The 24,204-nt window shown below is 37.5% G+C and overlaps 1 protein-coding gene across 4 annotated transcripts in view; it reads left to right on the top strand.

The window, feature by feature from the left end:
* Positions 1-24,204, top strand: part of NCKAP5 (NCK associated protein 5) — a 949,833-nt gene that overhangs the window by 325,767 nt on the left and 599,862 nt on the right. For all 4 annotated transcript variants that reach the window (XM_059394413.1, XM_059394410.1, XM_059394408.1 and 1 more), the window contains one exon: positions 13,794-13,867. In XM_059394413.1, the coding sequence (XP_059250396.1) occupies positions 13,794-13,867 (74 nt within the window). The remainder of the gene's footprint in view (positions 1-13,793; positions 13,868-24,204) is intronic.

Genomic DNA, 24,204 nt, shown 5'->3' on the forward strand with positions numbered 1-24,204 from the left:
TTAATTGATGACATTTATGGATTAAAACTCAAAGGTCTATGTATCTTGTTTCAGTGGACATTGGGGGTGACTGATAGCTATGAAACAGCCTTTCTTAAATCTTTGGTAGAAAACTTGTTTTTTCTTTAGCTCTTATGCAAGTGGATGTGTGGATAGTTTATGGAAAAACTCTACCTGTAATGTGATGTAATGAGCCCCACTTTTTAAAAAATATTTTAATTTTTTTTTAATTTTTTTTTATTTTTTACTAACATGTAATGTATTATTACCCCAGTACAGGTCTGTGAATTGCCAGGTTTACACACTTCACAGCACCACCATAGCACATACCTTCCCCAATGTCCATTAGCCCATCACCCTCTCCCTATCCCTGTTCCCCCAGCAATCCTCAGTTTGTTTTGTGAGATTAAGTCTCTTATGGTTTGTCTCATTCCCACTCCCATCTTGTTTCATTTTTTTCCTTCCCTACCTCCAAACCCCCCACATTGCCTTTCAAATTCCTCTTATCAGGGAAATCATGTGATAATTGTCTTTCTCTGATTGACTTATTTCTTTCAGCATAACATCCTCTAGTTCCATCCACCTTGTCACAAATGGCAAGATTTCATTTCTTTTGATGGCTGCTTAGTATTCCATTGTGTATATATATACATATACCACATCTTCTTTATCCATTCATCTGTTGATGGACATCTGGGTTCTTTCCATAGTTTGGCTATTATGTACATTGCTGCTATAAACATTCGGGTGCACATGCCCCTTTGGATCACTACATTTGTATCTTTAGGGTAAATACCCAGTAGTGCGATTTCTGGGTCAGGGGGTAGCTCTATTTTTAACTTTTTTGAGGAACCTTGATGCTCTTTTCCAGAGTGGTTGCACCAGTTTGCATTCCCACCAACAGTGTAGGAGGGTTCCCCTTTCTCCGCATCCTCATCAGCATCTGTCGTTTCCTGACTTGTTAATTTTAACTGTTCTGACTGGTGTGAGGTGGTATCTCATTGTGGTTTTGATTTGTAGTTCCCTGATGCCGAGTGATGTGGAGCACTTTTTCATGTGTCTGTTGGCCATCTGGATATCTTCTCTGCAGAAATGTCTGTTCATGTCCTTTGCCCATTTTTTTCATTGGATAATTTGTTCTTTGTTTTTTTTTTTAATTTTTTATAAACATATAATATATTTTTATTCCCCCCGGGTACAGGTATGTGAATTGCCAGGTTTACGCACTTCACAGCACTCACCATAGCACATCCCCTCCCCAATGTCCATAACCCCACCCCCCTTCCCCTAACCCCTCCCCCTCAGTTTGTTTTGTGAGATTAAGAGTCACTTATGGTTTGTCTCCCTCCCAATCCCATCTTGTTGGGTTTTGAGTTTGATAAGTTCTTCATAGATTTTGGATACTAGCCCTTTATCTGATATGTAGTTTGCAAATATCTTCTCCCATTCTGTCCGTTGTCTTTTGGTTTTGTTGACTATTTCCTTTGCTGTGCAAAAGCTTTAGATCTTAATGAAGTCCCAATAGTTCATTTTTTGCCCTTGCTTCCCTTGCCTTTAATGACGTTTCTAGGAAGAAGTTGCTGTGGCTGAGGTCTAAGAGGTTGCTACCTGTGTTTTGCCTTTGGTTATGTTTCTAGGAAGAAGTTGCTGCAGCTGAGGTCAAAGAGGTTGCTGTCTGTGTTCTCCTCAAGAATTTTGATGGATTCGTTTCTCACATTGAGATCTTTCATTAATTTTTAGTCTATTTTTGTGTGTGGTGTAAGGAAATGGTACAGCTTCATTTTTCTGCATGTGGCTGTCCAATTTTCCCAACACCATTTTTTGAAGAGACTTTTTTTCATTGGATATTCTTTCTTGCTTTGTCAAAGATTACCATAGAGTTGAGGGTCTATTTCTGGGCTCTCTATTCTGTTCCATTGATCTATGTGTCTGTTCTTGTGCCAGTACCATACTGTCTTGATGATGACAACTTTGTATTAGAGCTTGAAGTCTGGATTGTGATGCTACCAGCTTTGATTTTCTTTTTCAACATTCCTCTGGCTATTTGGAGTCTTCTTTGGTTCCATATAAATTTTAGGATAATTCGTTCCATTAATTTGAAAAAAGTTGATGGTATTTTGGTAGGGACTGCATTAAATATGTAGATAACTCTAGGTAGCATAGATATTTTCACAATATCTGTTATTCCAATCCATGAGCATGGAATATTTTTCCATTTCTTTGTGTCTTCCTCAATATCTTTCATGAGTACTTTATAGTTTTCCGAGTACAGATTCTTCAGATTCTTTCCCCTTTTTGTTAGGTTTATTCCTGGGTATCTTTTGGTTTGGGGTACAATTGTAAATGGGATTGACTCCTTAATTTCTCTTTCTTCTATCTTATTGTTGATGTATAGAAATGCAACTGATTTCTATGCATTGATTTTATATCCTGACACTTTATTGAATTCCTGTTCTAGCAGATTTGGAGTGGAGTCTTTTGGGTTTTCCACATAAAGTATCATATCATCTGCAGAGTGAGAGTTTGACTTCTTTGCTGATTTGGATGCATTTAATTTCTTTTTGTTGTCTGACTGCTGAGACTAGATCTCCTAGTACTGTGTTGAATAGCAGTGGTGATAATGGACATCCCTGCTGTGTTCCTGACCTTAGCGGAGAAGCTCTCAGTTTTTCTCCATTGAGAATGATAGTCACTTGGATTTTTCATAGATCGCTTTGATGATATTGAGGTATGTACCCTTTCTCCCTACACTTTGAAGAGTTTTGATCAGGAAGCGATGCTGTACTTTGTCAAATGCTTTTTCAGCATCTATTGAGAGTATCATATGGTTCTTGTTCTTTCTTTTATTAATGTATTGTATCACATTGATTGATTTTCAGATGTTGAACCAACCTTGCAGCTCTGGAATAAATCCCACTTGGTCATGGTAAATCATCCTTTTAATGTACTGTTGGACCTTATTGGCTAGTATTTTGGTGAGAATTTTTGCATCTGTGTTCATCAAGGATATTGGTCTGTAATTCTCTTTTTTGATGGGGTTTTTTTCTGGTTTGGGGATCAAGATAATGCTGGTCTCATCAAATGAGTTTGGAAGTTTTCCTTCCATTTCTATTTTTTGGAATAGTTTCAGGAGAATAGGTATTAATTCTTCTTTAAATGTTTGGTAGAATTTCCCTGGGAAGCCATCTGGCCTTGCGCTCTTGTTTGTTGAGAGATTTTTGATGACTGCTTCAATCTCCTTACTGGTTATGGGTCTGTTCAGGTTTTATATTTCTTCCTGGTTCAGTTTTGGTAGTTTATACTCTCTAGAAATGCATCCATTTCTTCCAGATTGTCAAATTTCCTGGCATATAGTTGCTCATAATATGTTCTTATAATTGTTTATATTTCTTTGGTGTTGGTTGTGATATCTCTTCTCTCATTCATGATTTTATTTATTTGGGTCCTTTCTCTTTTCTTTTGGATAAGTCTGGCCAGGGGGTTTTCAATCTTATTAATTCTTTTAAAGAACCAGCTCCTAGTTTTGTTGATTTTTTCTATTTTTTTTTTTTTTGGTTTATATTTCATTGATTTCTGCTCTGATCTTTATTATTTCTCTTCTCCTTCTAGGTTTAGGCTTTCTTTGCTGTTCTTTCTTCAGCTCCTTCAGGTGTAAGGTTAGGTTGTATATTTGAGACCTTTCTTGTTTCTTGAGAAAGCCTTGTATCACTATATATTTTCCTCTCAGGACTGCCTTTCCTGTGTCCCACAGAATTTGAACAGTTGTGTTTTCATTATTCTTTGTTTCCATGATTTTTTTTCAGTTCTTCTTTAATTTTCTGGTTGACCCATTCATTCTTTAGTAGGATGCTCTTTAGCCTCCATGTATATGAGTTCTTTTCCAACTTTCCTTTTGTGACTGAATTCTAGCTTCAGAGCATTGTGGTCTGAAAAAATGCAGGAATGATCCCAGTCCTTTGGTATTGGTTGAGACCTGATTTGTGACCCAGGATGTGATATATTCTGGAGAATGTTCCATGTGCATCAGAGAAGAATGTGTATTCTGTTGCTTCGGGATGGAATGTTCTGAATATATCTGTGATGTCCATCTGGTCCAGTGTGTCATTTAAGATTTTTATTTCCTTGTTGATCTTTTGCTTGGATGATCTGTCTATTTCAGTGATGGGGGTGTTAAAGTCCTCTACTATTATTGTATTATTGTCAATGTGTTTCTCTGATTTTTTTTTGTTTGTTTCTTTGATTTTGTTATTAATTGGTTTATATAGTTGGGTGCTCCCATATTAGGTGCATAGATATTTAAAATTGCTAGATCTTCTTGTTGGACAGACCCTTTGAGTATGATACAGTGTCCTTCCTCATTCCTTATTATAGTCTTTGGCTTAAAATATAATTGATCTGATAAATTGTTTTCCACCCCCTCAATTTAAATCTGGAGGTGCCTTTGGGTCTAAAATGAGTTTCTTTTAAACAGCATATTGGTGAGTTTTGCTTTTTTATCCATTCTGATACCCAGTGTCTTTTGGTTGGGGACATTTTGCCCATTTACATTCAGAGTAACTATTGAAAGATATGAATTTAATGTCATTGTATTGCCTGTAAGGGTAATGTTACTATATATTCTCTCTGTTCCTTTCTGATCTACTACTTTTAGGCTCTCACTTTGCTTAGAGGACCCCTTTCAATATATCCTGTAAGGTTGGTTTTGTGTTTACAAATTCTTTTAGTTTTTGTTTGTCCTGGAATCTTTTTATCTCTCCTTCTATTTTCAATGATAGCCTTAGCTGGATATAGTATTCTTGGCTGCATATTATTCTCATTTAGTGCTCTGAATGTATCATGCCAGTTCTTTCTGGCCTGCCAGGTCTCTGCGGTTAAGTCTGCTGCCAATCTAATATTTTTACCATTGTATGCTACAGACTTCTCATCCCGGGCTGCTTTGGGGATTTTCTCTTTGTCACTAAGACTTTTAATTTTTACTATTAGATGACAGAGTGTGGATCTATTTTTATTGATTTTGAGGGGGGTTCTCTGCACCTCCTGGATTTTTATGCTTGTTCCCTTTGCCATATTAGGGAAATTCTCTATAACAATTCGCTCCAATATACCTTCTGCTCCCCTCTCTCTTTCTTCTTCTTCTGGAATCGCAATTATTCTAATATTGTTTCCACGTATGGTACTATTTATCTCTCAAATTCTCCCCTCGTGGTCTAGTAGTTGTTTGTCTCTCTTTTGCTCAGCTTTTTTATTGTCTGTCATTTGGTCTTCTATATCATTAATTCTTCTGCCTCATTTATCCTAACAGTAAGGGTCTACATTTTTCATTGTACCTTATTAATAGCTTTTTAAATTTCAGTTTGGTTAGATTTTACTTTTTTATTTCTCCAGAAAGGGCTTTTATTTCTCCAGACAGGGTTTCTCTAATATCTTCATGCCTTTTTTGAGCCCAGCTAGCACCTGAAGAATCGTCATTCTGAACTCTAGATCTGACATATTACCAATGTCTGTATTGATGAGGGCCCTAGCTTTCAATACTGCCTCTTATTCTTTTTGTGTGTGTGTGTGTGTTGAGTTTTTCCACCTTGTCATTTTATCCAGATAAGAATATATGAACTTTTGTTTACAAAAGTTAAGTTAGATACAATGAAGGATAAAATATGACTATAATGATGGTTTAACGATATTTGTTTTTAGAAAGTTATTGTCAAGATAAACTAGTTAAAAATGGTTAAAGGAAGAAAGAAGAAAAGTTAAAAATTAGAATAAGAAAAAAATAAAATTTTAAAAAATTAATTAACTTTGGAAGACTAAAGAATCATGGGGAGAAAGCCATGAATTCCATGCTTTGCTTTCCCCTCCTCTGGAATTCTACAGTTCTTATTGAGCAGTGAGCTTGGTCTTGGCTGGATGTTCTTGCTGATCTTCTTGGCAAGGGGCCTGTTGCAGTGATTCTCAGGTGTCTTTGCCCGAGTTGGAATTTCACCATCCTTGCCAGGGGCCAGGCTAAGTAATCTGTTTAGGTTCACTCTCTGGAGCTTTTGTTCCCTGAACACTTTCTGTAGAGCTCTAGAGGACAGGAATGAAAATGGTGGCCTTTCAATCTCTGGCCCAGAGGAGCCGAGAGCTCGGGGCCCCACTCCTCAGTGCGCCCTCGGAGAAAAGCGCTCAATCACTCCTGTCTTCCTGGTCTCTGGCCACACTCTGAGCTCACCTGGCCTGTGATCTAGCACACAGCCCCTGTCTCTGTCTCTGGCACACAGCCCAGCCTGGAGTCTCCAAACCCAGCAGATCCTGCCGCTCTGCCCTTGAAGGTTGGTTTCCCTGGATCTGCCACTTGTGGGATCCGACTGTGCCACAGATCATAGTTTAAGGTCACCCTGAGCTGAGATCTCACTCCTTGGCTCCATCTCTGTAGCTGGTTTCCCCGCTCTGATACCTGTGAGCTCTGCTACATTCAGACACCCTCGATCCTTCTGTGGGAATTGAGACCACACTTTCCCCGTGAGGACTCCAACCCTGCTTAGCCTCTGGAGTGATGTCCCTCAGTGGAGATGACTACTAGAAGTTCTGATTTTGTGCTCCATTACTCTGCTGCTTGCCAGGAGCTGGCCCCTCCCCACACAGTCTATCTTCCCATGGCTTCGGATTCACTTCTCCACCTGCCCTACATTTCAGAAAGTGGTCAATATTCTGTTTCTAGATTTGCTGCTCTTCTTCTCTTCAATCTATGTTGGACTTGTAGGTGTCTGGAATGGTTTGATAACTATCTAACTGAACTCCTAAAACCTGCTGTCATCTCAGTCTGCTACTCTTCGACCATCTTGTCTCCTCTGGATGAGCCCTTTTGATGCACATATTCAAGTCTCTTTTTTTCCTCTGTTCTGAAATATTTATTTAATTATCTCTTTGATCATTATTTCCATTCCAAATCTTGTGAAATACTCAAGAGCCATAATTGTCAGACAAACCTACATTTTCTGAACCAATATCAATTGTGTCTCTCTTTTCATCTTTATCTTTTCTTCATTAACTTAAATTACATTTGTCTTTTGCAGGACTATGTTTGTACTTTTACTGTCAGTTCCCCTTAGGTATCTAAGGTGTTGTATTTTTTTTTCCCCATAAAGAAAATGAGTAGAATAGAATGTTTAACAAGTTAATTACTTTGAATGAAGTCCTTGTGGTGAGTGGCATGGGAAGTACATGCTGGGCAGAGCGATACTTGGGAAAGTGACAGTCTTCATGGGTAAGCTGTGTTGCACATGGTGAACATTGGCATCAAGGATAATGAGGAGATGTGTGTATGTTTTTCTCTAGTCACAGCAGTTTCAGTCCTCACAAAGTGAATCCTACTAAAGAAGGGGCAGAAAAGTTAGTGAGTATTTAAGTACCCAGTCTGAATTGTTTCTAGATGAGAGACTTGAGAAGTAGACTTCATTTGTGTGACTAGTTCCATACTAATAAAACAATGAGAGACTTGAGAAGTAGACTTCATTTGTGTGACTAGTTCCATACTAATAAAGCAAAATCAATTGCTTGCATTTTGCTAAGGTACCAGTCCATGGAGGGGAGAGTCACCCCATAATAAAAAGTATAGTGGGGATCAACAGGTTGAAATTTTGCTTTTGCAGTGTATATTTCCTTGAAATTCTTAGCTCACCCAAGTACCTTTTTATTTAATTTTTTTACTTCAGCTTGTCCTGTTTTATAAAAATTAATTGGGCTATCATGGTGGCTGGTGGCTCAGTTGTCAGTCTCTTGGTTTTGGCTCCAATCACAATTTCAGGGTCATGAGATTGAGCCCCAGGTAGGCTCCAAGCTCAGTGGGGAATCTGCTTAAAATTTTCTCCTGCTCTGTGGCACTTGGGTGGCTCAGTCCTTAAGTGTCTGCCTTCTGCTCAGGTCCTGGTCCCAGGATCCTGGGATTGAGCCCTGCATCAATCTCCCTGCTCAGTGGGAAACCTTCTTCTCCCTCTCCCACTTACCCTGCTTCTGTTCCCTCTCTCACTGTCTCTTTCTGTAGAATAGATAAATCTTTAAAAACAAAAACAAAGATTCTCTCCCTCTGCCCCTCCCCCTACTATTGCTTATGCATGCACTTTCTCTCTCTCTAAAATAAATAACATCTTTAAAAAAGTTAAATTGGCATTATGGACATTGGGGAGGGTATGTGCTTTGGTGAGTGCTGTGAAGTGTGTAAACCTGGTGATTCACAGACCTGTACCCCAGGGATAAAAATATATGTTTATAAAAAATTAAAAAAATTTTTTAAAAAGTTAAATTGGCTATCTTTTCATCTCAGCCCCCATTTTTTTTAACCCCCTTACAGCTTTCTGCACATGTTTCAGAGGGTCTGTGCCTTTATGGAAACTATTGAGCATGTTAAGATTTTTCTATAATGCTTTCATGTTTTTCTTAATCATTTTCAAGAGTGACACCCCATCTTCTGACTGAGGGTGATGTTCTCTATTTTTTGTCCTTTCATTCTTTGCTATGGGTTTTTTTATTGTATGTTTTCAATGTGCTTATTCTGAAGTGATCCATCCAGATCTGATTTAGCCAACAGAGAGCATACATTCTACTTCCTGTCCATCTGCATTTATTTATTTACTTTTAAAGATTTAGTTAATTAATTTATTCGAGAGAGACAGAGAGGGAGAGCTAAGGTGGGGAGGAGCAGAGGGAGAAGGAGAAGCAGGCTCCCCATGGAGCAGGGAGACCAATATGGAGCTCAGTCCTGAGCTGAAAGGAGATGCTTAATCAACTGAGCCACGTAGGTGCTCCCCAATCTGCATTTATAAAAAATTTTGTCTAAGCTCTCCCAAATATCCAGTGTCTTTCAGGCAGTTTGGAGAACTATGTTCTAGTGAGGTGAGATCTTGCCATGCCCTTTCTTTGTGTCTGTGCCTTTGATACTTTGGAATACTGGAGATCCTGTTACAACATCCTGTTTGTGCTTTATCCCCAAGCTCTTGCTGTAGGTGTAGTAGCTACAATGTTGCAGTTGATATGACTGTAGCTCACTGTGAACCCCTGCAGCTCCACTGCCCTCACCACCTATTGTTTCCTTGGAGTTAATCTCCAGCTGGTTGGATAATAGTGGTTCACAGTGGCATGATCTGATTTTATTCTTATAAAATGAGCAATTTCTTATTAGTTAACTATTTTTTTCCAATTCAGGGAATAGAAACAATAAATGTGTGACGATGTTGCTTAAATTCTTTAAGCCAGAGTAAAAATTAATTCATTAAACAGAAAGTATATGTAAGCATCATACTTTTTTATTCCTCAATTCATTTCAGTTAGCCGTGTGTGTGCAGGTATGTGTATGTGTGTGTGTGTATGTGTATGTGTGTGGTTGGGGAGAGATGAGTGTGGAGTATAAGTGTTACCAAAAAATAGTCAAGTAAAACATATTGGATGTTAGAAGGGAGAATGCTATGGAGAAAACTAAAGCTCAAAAGAGGGAAAATTCATAATCCTAGTTTCTTTCCCCTTATTACATGGGTTAAGACCTCATAGTTATCACTATAATTAGTTTTATGGAAAAATGGGCAGAACTATTTTGTTTATTTAATTTTAATAGTATATTTTATTACTGTTACCACTATTGTTATTTTGGTTAAGTGTTCTAGGCAAAAGGAATAGCATATACATAGAGAGTGGGGATGAAAAGTTTAGCAGGATGGTCACACAGAGTGGTTCTGGACTGCATTCATAGCAGGATTCAAATCCTGGCTCTGCCTTTTCCTTGCAATATGACACTGGAAGTCTGTTACCTCACTTTCAATATGCAGGTAATACTAGTATCTACCTTATGGGGTTATTGAGATTAAATTAGAAAATATTATGAAAGTGCTTATTAGCACAATGCCTAACACAATGAAGTTTTGTGTAAGTTTTAGTTAAGATGAAAATAATAGGCCAGGAGGCCTTTACACGAGTTGACTTTTTTCCCCCCCCAATAACTCCGGTCTCCTGAATAAGATTTGACTTCTTCATTTCACCTTACAACAACACACTCTGGTATTCATGCAGGTAATGGTTTCCTGGCTTGACCCAGGGATATCCTACCCAGATACTATGGAGCACTCCCACCTAGCTTATCTCAGTATCATGTAGCAGTTAGTGGGACTCTTTATATTATTCATGTATATATATATTTTTTTAATTTTAAATTTTCATTTTTTATTTCATTAAAAAATTCATTTTAAATTTAATTTTAAAAATTTTAAATTTAAATTTTAATGTGAGCATAGTTAATGTACAGTGTTATATTAGTTTCAGGTATACAATATAGTAATTCAACAATTCTATACATTACTTAGTGCTCATCATGGTAAGTGTACTCTTAATCCCCTTCACCTATTTCATCCACCCCTACCCACCTTCCCTCTGGTAACCAGCAGTGTGTTCTCTATTTCTATCACTGACGTATTTTGCTTAGCATTGTACCATTTAGATCCATACATGTTGTTGCAAATAGCAAGAGTTCATTTCTTCTTTATGGCTGAGTAGTATTCCATTGCATATATCTGTCACCTCTTCTTTATCCGTTCATTTATCCGTGGACATTTGGGCTACTTTCATAACTTGGCTATTATCAATAATGCTGCAATAAACATAGGGGTGCATATATCTTTTCAAAATAGTGTTTTCGTAGTCTTTGCATAAATACCCAGTAGTGTGATTACTGGATTATAAGATAATTCTATTTTGAATTTTTTGAAGAACCTCCATATAGTTCTCCACAGTGGCTGCACAGTTTGCATGCATTCTCACCAATAGCGCAAGTGAGTTCTTTTTTCCACATCCTCGCCAACATGTGTTTCTTGTGTTGTTTTTTTTTTAGCCATTCTGACTGGTGTGAGGTGATATCCCATTGTGGTTTTGATTTGCATTTCCCTGAGGATGAGTGACATTGGCATCCTTTCATGTGTCTGTTGGCCATCTGGATGTGGGTGAAGTTACAGAAGCTGCCAGTATTGTTACTTGAAATAGCTTATAAATCCTAATTCAGTGACACCTATATTTAATGGTTGAAAATCTGTTTTGTTACTATTCATCTCTAACTTCCTATTCTAATATTCAGCAACTGTAATATTAGAAGCATGTGCTTAAAATCCTGATATTGGGTAAGATGAGAAAAAAATGGATCTCACCTTCACATTGTGAAGTAATTTGCCTATGAGAAGAGGTGAGTGACATGATGACAAAGTCTGTGCTTAGTGGACACTGTAATACATGCTTACTTAAACTATTAAATTCTTATAACACTGTGAACTGACTATTAATACTCTCTCTGAAGATAAGGAAATAAGTCTTAGAGAGACTAAACAATTTTACCCAAGGACAGAGCGAGTAAGCACCGAAACCAGGATTTGAACCTAAATCTTGATCCAAAGATCTTATCTGCAGTCCTCACACTTTTCAGCTTCATCCTCTGCCTTGAGCTGAGAAAAGTCAACAAAATAACAAATCCATTGGTTTTAGTCCAAACAGTTTTCCAGAGCTTGTTCATGATTTGGCCCTGCTTAGCTCACCAGTTGTATTCTAGACGCCACACTCCAGTCACTCTGGGCCTAGCCTCACTAGCTTCCTTTCTGTTCCTCAAGTACCGCATATTGGAGTCTTTGCAGAAGCTATTTCCTTTCCCTCATCCCTCTTTTCTCTATATGCTTACCTCCTTTTTCTTTTCCAGGTCTTAGCTTAATATCATTTGCCCAGGGTCTCCATCCAACCACCTTCTGTAAGGATCGTGACCCTTCCTCATTTAGATTCTCTCGTCCCTCCTGTTTCCTTCATAGCATATCAGCACTCAGGAGTCCGTGTGTTCATTTGTTACATCTTTGTCTGCAGACTATAAGCTCTTTGAGAGCAGGAACTTTTGCCCTCTTGGTTATTACTCTGTGAAGGAAATTTAGAATAGCATTTGGAGTATAATACATTTTGAAAAGCAATTAAATAAAGAATAGATGAATGACTTTGAGATTTATGCATTTGTTTCTAATTGGAAACAGTGTTTAAAAATGTTGATGGATGTATTTGAAAAGTAATGTCTTTGATAACTTTGAGGGTTCTTAATCTTCTTTAAATTGTGATCAGAAAGAATACTCAGTACCATACATACAAACTATTATAATTTTCTGCATTAACAGATTTCTGCTTTCATTTTGATATGACTAATGGTCTTTTTTATATAATTAACTTGAAGAAGAATATTATTTAATAAGAATAAAACTCTTCAGCTAATTATCTGCAACAACCTTATACCATTAGAGAACAGCAGTTTTAGCTAGGTAAAGATATGGTGTGCTGTTTAGCCTAATTGAAATATTATAGAAAGTAAAAAAAAAAAAAAAAAAAAAAAAAAAAAGGTAAATGGGTCGATCCAGGTCTAGAAACTCAGGAAAGGACTTTTTCCAAAGTATCAGCTCAATTCTTACTGTGTGTTTTCCACGATCCCCCATTATAAGGGATATACACTTTTAGGAGCAAGCGATTATATACAGCACTCAATGAAAACAAATCTATTTCAGAATGAATCAGTATTAATCAAATTTCCTGGTTTATCTCAAATCCATAAGAAACAAAACAGTAACTTTCATGGGCACCTTTAACACTGAAACCATTGTACCCTAGTCCATCTAAGGCAGATGTACTAGAGACACAGGACTGTGGGCTAGATGTTCAAATAGAAAGTAGAAGAAGCATCGGGTTCAGGAGGAAATCAATCATGAAAAATTTTACACATTGTATTTTGCTCCATAATCAGCAACTGAAGCTGTTGCATATGAACCTCATTTGCAGAAATCACTAATTTTAAAAAATTGTATTTAATAACCTATGGACTTCTATAAATCTATGTTAAAAGGTATTCCTTATGTTTCAGAAATGTTTCTTAAAAATACGGTTTGATTGGCAAAAATTTACACATTTAAAAAAATATACCTTGCTTTCATAGCTTCCTAGAAGCCAGGTTCTTTTTCTATAAGACAAAAACAAAAACCCAAACCAAACCAAACAAAAAAACCCACAAACCCCCAAAACAAAGTAGACTATGTTTTTATATAAGGAAATACAGGAAAATGGACACATTTCATCCATGTAAACAATGTGCCCAGTGAATATATCAAGCATTTTATATAGTTCAAAAGTAGCATTTTTACTAGTAAGCAAATATCCTAAGATCACTGTAATCAAGACCTGTCTTGCCTTTTTTATTTTTATTTTCTAAGGTCAGCAGCAACACTGGCTTGTTCGCTTTCTTGCTTATTTATTTATCAATTTACCCCTCTATTTATTTATTTATTTTGAGAGAGAGAGCTCACAAGCATGAGGCTGGCTGGGCAGAGGGAGAGAGAGAATCCTCAAGGAGACTCCCTGCTGAGCACAGAGCCCTCCGTGGGGCTTGATCTCAGGATCCTGAGATCATGACCTGAGCCAAAATCAAGACTCAGCCTCTTATGACTGAGCCATCCAGGAGCCCTTGGCTTGCTTATTTTTATATGGTAGAATATGCGGACCACAGTGTAGATAACTAGGAAATGTAGCTTTCTTCTGTGAATCAGAGGGTTTTCATGCTGACTCTATAGAACTTCCGGTTCTCTGTTTATAGAATGATCCAAGGACATCTCCAAGGAACTCTGCATATTCGTTACAGATACCCTGATTCCTAGAACTGAGAGGGACCAGGGATTATCTTGTCAAAAATCTTTCCTGTAAAGATAGGTAGTCTGAATTCTGGCGACGATTGTAATGAGGCTTTATTTGTCTTTGTGTGTCTGCATATGCAGGAATACATGGACTCCAATAAATACATTGAGCATCTTCTAACTCAGCTCGAGGAACAACACAGAAATCTATGGAGGTGAGTGAAATGCATGCCTAGAACTCAGAGCAGCCTTGATTATCTTCCGTGTTGATCACCGAGGCAGGGAGGGGAGTCGGCATACTTTCTCTTCTTGCCCTTAGTGTCAAAACACCTTTGGAAGCAAGTCACCAGAGGCACCTTAGGAACTTGTACTCCTTTAATCAAAGTAAAGCAACAGTGCCAGGAGTTGTCCTTGAGTCAAGGGCCTGCTCAGAGCCAGGAGGATGGTGGAAATCATGACACTTTGTCAAGGTCAAGAAATTAATTTGTCCAAAGCCATATAACTTTCATTGTGGAAACTAGAATCCAATTCTCTGACCCTTGCCTGCTTAAAGATTAAGACTTTTATGTAATTGAAAAGTTGAATACAGCTACTTAAAATGTCTGCTTCTCTTCATATGAATGGAGAGTATTTTAAGAACGCTGTTCTATAGGCCTCTCGTGTTTCATTTTTCGTTCTGTGTGGTGAGTTCTGATGCTCGGTGAAGAAAGGTATGGGAGAACATTGGTGCAGGTAAACTGGATAAAGAGGTTAATATCATAAAAGGCGTATTCTCAAGTGTCTCGTTCCCTCAGGCCTCTCGGGAATTGAGGCTGATTGAAAGGATTGCGTTGTTATTTTCTAGATTGTTAGGGCCCTGGTGCTCATGCTCTGCGTCCATGCTCCAATGGGATCTGCTATTCCTTTTCCTAAATTACTATAGCTCCTGTTATTTGGAACAACTATGCTAGGGTTTAATTACATGATGGCTCACATTGTACCAGAATTGTTTAATGTAATTAGCTTTGTCTCCCCAGGGTCAGTAAGCCCCTGAAGGCCATGATTTCTTAATTCTTGGCAGCATGGAGGAGAGTACTCTCCATGTACCCAGACAGGGTGGGTAAAGCTTTGCTCACCCTGTGGCTTTCTTGCCAACCTTATCCAAATGTATCACCATCAGTCTCTGTACCAGGCTAGGCTGCCCCTTTTTCAGGCATCTTTTTTTTTTTTTTAAAGGTTTTATTTATTTGACAGAGAGAGAGAGAGAGATCACAAGTAGGCAGAGAGAGAGAGAGAGGGAAGTAGGCTCCCTGCTGAGCAGAGAGCCCAACGTGGGGCTCGATCCCAGGACCCTGGGATGATGACCAGAGCTGAAGGCAGAGGCTTTAATCCACTGAGCCATCCAGGGCGCCCCTTCAGGCATCTTATAACAAATCCTAATAACCCTGAAATCTGTCCTCTCTGAAGGATTGTAGTTCTTAGTCTTAGTGCCTAATAATTTCATTTGTTTTGTCCTTTGTATTAGTTTCCCTGCTAAAGAACAGATCTGTGCCTATAGCAGTAGACTTTCTATTTCTCTGTATGGAAAAAGTAGGGTATAACAAAAGTAAATAATTTTTAAGTCTGCTTCCTGCTAGCAGACATACAAGTTAATTTTATATACCTCTGTGTGATACTGTTAGATGTGTTTTTGAGAGCTATAAATGGTGTTGGTAAAGTTTTCTTTTGTAAACCAGTGTATTTTATTAATGAAGACAGCCACAATTTATTTATAGTTATGTATCAAGTTATATTTCGCATAGATCTCCTCCAAGGTGCAAAATGTTATTTAACTGAATTATATAATTTACTTCCAACTCTTTATATAGAATATTTGGTTTTCCAAATATTATCTTTTGAAAGAAAAAGTATACACAAAAAATGATGAATACCATCTGAAGAAAGAAATTAGACTTTAATTTGGTCAGTAAGCATGTCTTATATACATCCTTGGGGAGGAGTAGAGTTCCATGGGTCTTTGAACCAAAAAAACCTGCATGGAAAAGAATGTTTTCCTTCTTTGATAAGGTAGCTAATAAAAACCTTTTGGTCTTCTTGGATTGGATTAAATGAAAATATAATTTCAGGCATAGGCTTAACCTAACATAAAGTAAGAGCTCAGAGCTTTGTGTGCTATCACTTCTATTTTTCTTCAGAAATAGAATTATTGCTGCTGAAGAAGCAAAGGCTTATACATAGTGGCAGAGGATCTAATAAAAAATCTTCATTTGAATAACAATAAAGGGCAATAATGACATTTGAATAGTCAGAAAAACTATCAGGGAGAAGACGGAAATGGGTCTTATTGAAAAGAAAATGAAAATCAATAGTAGCAAATTTATACACTATTTATTGAATCATGAAATTATCCCTGATTATATTTTATAAACAGATCTTGGCTGACTTGAAGTAGTAGACTTTTTGATGGTTAGTACAATGTCATAACTGCAATTCTAGCCAAATTACTTTTGGGTGAAAGCTATGCCAGTGAGCCTACAGTGAGCAGTGTGGGGAAATTCTTACTGGTTATGATTAAATTTTTAAAGTACTTTCTTAAATTAGGGACAATCTATGATGTGTAGAGGCTTATAGGAATAGCATGTCATGTACTCAAGCACAATTGGATTGTCTGAAGTTAAATAAACGTTCCCATAAGACAGTATAAACTTTTTTTCTGATTTGTATTATGCCTTTGATTTGTAGTTGCTACAATTTTCATGGAGTGGGCTATTATCATTGCTACTAGGCTTAACTGATGGTCTTTCATTTATATTTCAACCTACATATAACTTAGATAAATCCTGAATACTTAGATTTCTAAAAATAATTTTATTCAGCATTAATTTATGGCTACCATGTTTGAGGATTGATCAAATGCATGATAGACACATGGCATACTATTGCTACTTGCTTAATAATGAAAGACTGGGACCAATGAAGATTTGTTATAAGATTAGATACAAAAAATAAGTCTTTCCTTTTTTTCATGGAGGTGGCTACTACTCTTTAATAGGTTGTAGTTGTATCTTATAACATAAACATCTGCAGTGACACAAATACATTGTCCTAATTATACTCTTAGAATAACTTGTTATTTTGGTGCCTTGTTTAGTATTCTACTGAAATAGACCTATAATCTTTCTCTGGTTTTCAAATTGCAAAGGAATTTGAAGCTCAAATATAGCTATCTAGCAATGAGCAGTCATTTAGCTCAAAAAAGACTTTTTGACACCAACAGAAAACTCTCATGTGAATTCATCTGAATAGGTAGAGTCAGAATTTTTAAAACCTAGTGTAGTAGGACTTGAGCACAAGTCTGGGTGGGTCTTCTTTGCTCAGTATCTCCATGTTTGATGAAAAAGAAACATTCCCAGTAACAACTAGTTTACTAGTAGTTGTTGAAATGGGAGGCTAAATTTCTGTATGTTCATATGTTTTAGTGTGTATAGTTAAGAATAGGAGAAAAAGGTTTATACCTAATGCTTTTTATATCATCTGCTACCATTTCTGATTTGGCTAAATATATCTGACTGACAAGAGAGATTGTAAAAAAACAGCTACTGAAAAAATCTTTCTTCTAACATTTGATAGAAAATTTTATCCATTCACTGCTTTGGATTAAGAGTTTAGAACAAACACAAACAGTTGGAAGATACACACTGAATTCATGAATATTTATGGTGTTAATGACTCTTCCATATCACATGTGAAATTAAGTGTGAAAAATGGAAGTGGCATAATACTATAGAAATGGAAAGAAGACTGTGAATTTTGGAGCCATGGACTCTTGGCCTGACCTCCCCAAACTGGCCACAGGGATATCATCTCTGGAATGAGTTTCCTTTTCTGTAAAAAGAAGCTATCAGTAAAGCTAGTATTTAAGTTTCCTGAACACTGGGATTATTTGAAACCCATGATGGTTAAGATAAAACATTTCTATAACATGTACAAATACATGTTTAATCTTATTTTTCTCTAATTATGCATCTGGATCATTTTGTAGTATTTAATGCATGTATCATAGAAAGCTTCCAAGAACATAAGTAGAAACCACTAAAATAGCAAAGATACTTAACAGCTGGCTAATAACTCAACCAGACAATATCCAAGTGTTCATTTCAGATTTTCATAGCTTGAATTGGAGACAGTGTTATTGATAGGCTGTACATAAAGAATAAGGTCTACATGGCCAAAATTAAATGACAAGATCTACTGAATACATAGTGCCAACTACTGGCCCACAAATCCCAGATCAGAGTCCCATTTGAAAAGGCTAGGGATTTCAGTCAAGGCACTATTGACATTTGGGGCCAGACCATTCTTTACCTTGGGGGATGGGAATAAGGTTGTCTTGTGCATTTTAGGTTGTTTATCATTATCTTACCCACCACATTCCAGTACCAAACCCTCTGTTGGGACAACCAAAAATGTCTCCAGACATTTTCCGCATATTTCCCAGAAGTCAGAATCCTCTTTCCTCTCTGCTGAAGACAGTAATCTAAATGATCCATGAGCATTTTCTTAAGCACATTCCAAGAAAAATGAATACCCTGGGTAGCTGTTACAGATTTTTTTTTCCCAAATCAGTTACCCTGTGGTCAAATTTGAGATATTCTAGGAAAACCCAACTTTTAAAATGTTTGAATTCTAGAACTTCACGGAGTCATTTAAATGGCTAACATGTGCTATGAATATCAAATATGGGATATAAAATAAAACTTTGACTTCTTTTTTTTTTTTTAAAGATTTTATTTATTTATTTGACAGAGAGAGATCACAAGTAGGCAGAGAGGCAGGCAGAGAGAGAGGAGGAAGCAGGCTCCCTGCTGAGCAGAGAGCCCGATGTGGGACTCAATCCCAGGACCCTGAGATCATGACCCAAGCCGAAGGCAGCGGCTTAACCCACTGAGCCACCCAGGCGCCCTAAAACTTTGACTTCTTAAAAAAAAAATCCCATCTTTCTTGCAGCATCTAGTCTGATTAAAGTTCCAAAGAGTGCATTTTGAGAAATAGTGATCTCTCCAGTTCAATAATGGAATATACAAAAACGTGGTTGTAACTATTTCTTCTCTCTTCCTTTACCTCACTGGTACTAGGGTGGGTTCTATAATTAAAGATCAGCTAATAGTTAGGAATCCAGGTTTTAGTAAAAGGGGAATGTAAACATAGGAAAAGACAATTTCTAGTTCAGCGCCATTTTCCTGAGTGGCAGTCTAAACCTCAGTAACAAATTCCAAGTATCTGAACAACTATTGATTACAAGCTATGTTGGCCCGAGTAAAGCATTTAACGTCTTCTTCCTCGAGGGGAAAAGTGATGGTTTCCTACAACCTCAAAGGGAATAAGATGCCTAATTAAAAACCACGGATAGGTCCTTGTTGATATAAGAGCCCCTAAGGCCTACCCCTTACAACAGTAAAGTTATAATTTTAGTGTATCCAAACTTCAAGAAGCCAGTGTTGAATTATAATTGACATACAATGTTACTAGTCTCAGGTATACAACATAGTGTTTCAACAAATCTGTACATTGCAAAAGGCTCACCACCATAAGGATAGTTACCACTGGTCACCACACATTATTACAATGTTAATGACTATAATCCCTATGCTGTATTTATATACCCTGACTTAGATAGTTTATAAATGAACTTTGTACCTCTTGATCCCTTTAACCTTTTCACCCATCTCCCATCCCTTCTGACAGTCACCATCTTGTTCTCTGCAGGAGGCTGTTTCCAGACTGTTTGGTTTGCTTCATTTTTTAGATTCTACACAGAAGTAAAATTATATGGTATTCATTTTCCTCTGACTTCTCAGTTAGCATACTGCCCTCTAGGTTCACCCATGTTTGGAACAAATGGCAAGATTTCATTATTTTTCGGTGGCTAAATAATATTTCATAGTGTATCTGTGTATGTGTATGTGTGTGTATGTGTCTGTGTAAAATCATATATTATTTATCAATGGACACTTAGGGAAGCTTCCATATTTACTGTTATAAATAATGCTGCAATAAACATAGGGGTGCATATATCTTTTTAAGTTAGCATTTTTGTTTTCCTTGGGTAAATGAAATTCCAGTACCCAATAGTAGAATTACTGGATCATATGGTATTTCTATTTTTAATTGTTTTGAGGAACCTCTATACTGTTTGTACCAGTTTATATTCCTACCAACAGTTTACAAGGGTTTCCATTTCCCCACATTTTCACCAAAATTTGTTATTTCCTTTTGGTTTTAGCTGTTCTGACAGGCATAAGGTGATATCTCATTATGGTTTTGATTTGCATTTCCTTGATGATGAGTGATGCAGAGCATTTTCTCATGTGTCTGTTGGCCATCTATATGTCTTCTTTGGAAAAATTTCCATTTAGATTCTCTGCCTATGTTTAATCAAATTATTTGGGTTTTTTTTTTTTTTTTGATGTTGAATTGTGTAAGTATTTTTAAAGTATATGTTGGATATTAACCCAGTATCTTATATATCATTTGCAAATATCTTCTATTCAGTGGGTCATTCTTTGTTTTGTGGATGGTTCCTTTGTGGTACAACAGCTTTGTACTTTGGTCAACTCCCAGTAGTTGATTTTTCTTTTGTTCCCCTTGCAGGAAGAGGCATAATCATAAAAATGTTGCTAAGAATGGTGTCTAAGAGACTACTGCCTATGTTTTCTTAGGAGAGTTTTATGACTTCAGGTCTCAGATTTAGGTCCTCAAACCATTTTGAGTTTATTTTTGTGCATGGTGTAAGAAAGTGGTTCACTTTCATTCTTTTGCCTGTAGCTGTCCAGTTTTTCCAACATCATTTATTGAAGAGATTGTATACTCTTGCCGTCTTTGTCATAGATTAATTGACCATAAATACATGGGTTTACTTCTGAGATCTCTATCCTCTTCCATTGATCCATCTGTCTGCTTTGTGCCAGTACCATATTTTTTTGATTACTACAACTCTATAGTGTATCTTGAAATCTGAGAGTGGGCTACTTCCAGCTTTGTCATTTCTGAAGATTGCTTTGGCGATTCGGGGTATTTTTGTGCTTCCAAAATTCTTTAAAATAGACTTTTGCATTCTGGCTTATCTGTGATTCTTATTCTAAGGAAAGAGGTAAGGGGAAAAATGGACAAAAATATTTTATTTCCATGATTCAAAATGCTGCTTATCTAAGAGTGAACAATGAAATGAAATGATCCACCTTGCAAATATTCATGTTTTCCATAATTTCAATATATTTACACATTTTGGTGGCAGATGGGGGGGCGTGGGCAGAAGTAATTGCCACGACTGCCTAAAATTCATCTCAGTTCTAATCTTGGTTTCAATAAAATGTGAGTGATATTAAAACTGCTTACGGAGAGGCTGGATGCCCTTACTCTGTCTATCCCTGGGAAAAGAAAAGTCGTTTCTTCGTGCGTTATCTAGAAATCTTTTTAGAGTTTAAAATAGAATTAAGAAGCAGAAGCACATATGCCCTGAGAAAAGTCAAGCCCAGGGCTCCTGAAGACTTACCCTCTATGTATCTCGGATTTTTGAATCAAATTATCCAGCCATCTTAAGAATTAGCACATCTCTACCCTCATGGGGTTAATTTATGTAGACTAAGGAGATGCCAAGTATTAAACAGGTTGCTTTTGCTGTAATCATAGACTTCCACTGGGAGATCTTAATTGGCTACAAGTAAGACTGCTCTGCATGAATTCTTAATGGTGGACACCAAATAAAATAAGAACTGTGATTTGTTTTCTAAATCCCTTCAGGAGAAAAAGAGGCTATCTCTGGGGAATAGAATGTGTAGCAAACAGAGAGAGCTCAGTGCTCTGTAATAGCAATAAACACTCTGAAAGCAAACCTCATACTAATGCCAACTCAATAAGAGCACATGGTCTCCCAGCTCTGCACCTCTGTCTCACTGTGCCGGGGTCAAAGGAGATGGGGGCTAGCACGCTTTACATCATCTTCCCCTCCTCTCAACCCTTGGGCTGGATTTCTAAATCATAGCTGGATTCTAGGGCAAGTGTAAGCACAAGGGCCACCCTGGAAACCCATCAATGTCACTTCTCAATTACCCACCAGGGGTTGTTTGAGAGATGCAGACAGTCTCAAAACCCCTGCCGAGATAAGAGTGTTGCCTCTAAGTCATGCCCTCTGCCCAGCATAAGGGAGAATAAATCAGAGCTCTGGAAACTGGGTATTGCCACATGCTTCAACAGTTAGGTCATCCCTGGACCGTGTGCAGGGGGGCTGGTGGGCTGATCCGTATTCCAGAGGATGCTTACTGTAGCCTGATGCTGCTGCTTTAGAGGAACAAGGAAGCATTTAGGTGTCTTAGAGCTCTGAATCCCTGGGTGGAGTGGCATGCTTGTCTTTAAGGTAACTTTTGTTCAGTAGCAGGAAGGTCTAACTGAACTAAGCCCAGAAATTTTATCTGGATTGACGGAACTGGAAGATCTCTCGGGTTTGTAATCAACCTTGTACCTGAGGATTCATCCATATGATAGTTTATTCAGGGCATTCTGCATGTCTAACTACCTAGGGAGATGCCTGCTATTTGAACTCAGGTCTTCTGGGGAGAGGAGGCATCAACAATGCCAGAGTAAAACTCTACATTCATTTTATATACGTGATCTCCCCTTTAAAATCAAATTCATCCACCCTTTAAATTAAAGGATGATGCTAACCCAAAGGTATATTTAGGTCCTGACCTAATAAATACTTTAAATAGGCTCTCTAAAACCTTATGGGTCTCATCCCTTTCTCTTCACTCCAAATGGTGTTTGAAAAAAAAAATTCACTTATATTTGTAAAAATCCTTCTGTGGGACTAGTTGGAGGAATCTATAAAACAAGTTTTAGGAGACTGTACTTCAGAAATCCAGATGACTCTTAAGGAGGGGCAGATCTGAAGGCCTGAGGGCAAAGGAAGAATCAGTTTCTGAATCGATGTGATTTGAACTGCCTCTAAGACTTTTGAGTATAACTGCATGTAAGATGATGAGAAATTCAGCTCGGGAGCTTTTTATAGTTAATAAAGCACAGCATAGATGAAGGCATTAGATCAACCTACAAAGATATACAATTGCCCCCTAAGATAACTGGGGATGCATCCCTACTTTAAAGATGGATTTATTATTGCTGCCGTGGGAAGCTTGAGTTGAATCATGTTGTACAAGCAGGTCCCTGGATGCCTTGAAAATAATTATACTTCTCGCTTAAACAGGCTTATGTCCTTCAAGAAAATCCCCCCAAATATTTTACTGTCAATCAGATTTGGGGGTCATCCAGAGATATTTACCCCTATTTAATCTGAAAACATTGGGCTTCAAACACATTTGCTGTTTTTAGGTCCATGCTTATCTTAATAGGATGGCCAGGAAACTAATATGATTTATTTATCTGAAATTAAAATAAAGAGCCTCAAGCGAGAGACATTTTGTAGATTTATTTAGAGTAATAAAGATCCCAAATATTCCCTACTAAGTTGAAAGTAGAAAAACTCCAGCAGGCAACAATATAAATGACCCATTCAATACAAACACATGTGTCGAGGCTGAAGTATACCCACAGTAAGAAATGATAAAGTGCCTTTTTCTGCAGAAGGAAGGTTGAAATGCGTAATTTACCCTGACCTTCTATTTCATTTTAGTTTTAATGGAAAAAAATCGCTAACTTGTTAGAGTTTGAGCATACTTGTGTTTTTGTATGTTTATTTTTTAAGAAATTGATTATTAGGATATAAACTCTATGTATTTCTATATGGGCAACTCTGGAGTTGAAATGGGTGATTTTTTTTTTCTTTTTCTTTTTCATTTGCTTACCGCCTCCCCCATTCTTTTTGGCCTTCCGTATTTATTTTTTTAAATATTTATTTATTTGAGGGAAACAGAGAGAGAGTGAGAGAGAGAGAGAGAGAAGAGCGCAGAAGGTGAAGACAGAGGGAGAGAGAGAATCTCTAGCAGATTCCATGCTCAGCACGGAGCCCTATGCAGGGCTCTATCTTAGGACTCTGCAATCATGACCTGAGCTGAAATCGAGAGCTGACCTCTTAACCAACTGAGCCACCCAGGTGCCCCTTGACCTTCTGTATTTAGAGGCCTGGCAGCAAGCAGGAAGTTCTAGTACCCCACCTCTACCTTCCAATTCTGAGGAAAAGAGGCTGTCTGTGCCTCTTTGAAAAGAGGAAATACAAACTGTAATTTTTTTTTTCCTCTTAGAGGTTGGAACTATAGCACATTGAATACTTTTGAATTACAAATTAGACCTCATACATAAACCAACAAAGAGCTGAGGATGGAAATGTACCCTGGAATCAAAGAATCAGGAATAGGTTGAAATTGTTAAGTAGTTGGTAGAAGCATACTCTTGGGGTCTCAGGGCAGAGAGAACATCTAAGATGAAAGCATCTGTCACAGGGTTGGTCAAGGTTGGCCACCTCTTGCTGGTTTCATGGCCCAGGAGCCCTCTGGAGATTGCTTTTCGGGAACCTGACTGATTTGATGCTCTAGCGTTCACTCTTTACTAAATGCTCACTAAT

Source organism: Mustela nigripes, chromosome 3, assembly GCF_022355385.1.
Source record: "Mustela nigripes isolate SB6536 chromosome 3, MUSNIG.SB6536, whole genome shotgun sequence".
Lineage (NCBI taxonomy): Eukaryota > Metazoa > Chordata > Mammalia > Carnivora > Mustelidae > Mustela > Mustela nigripes.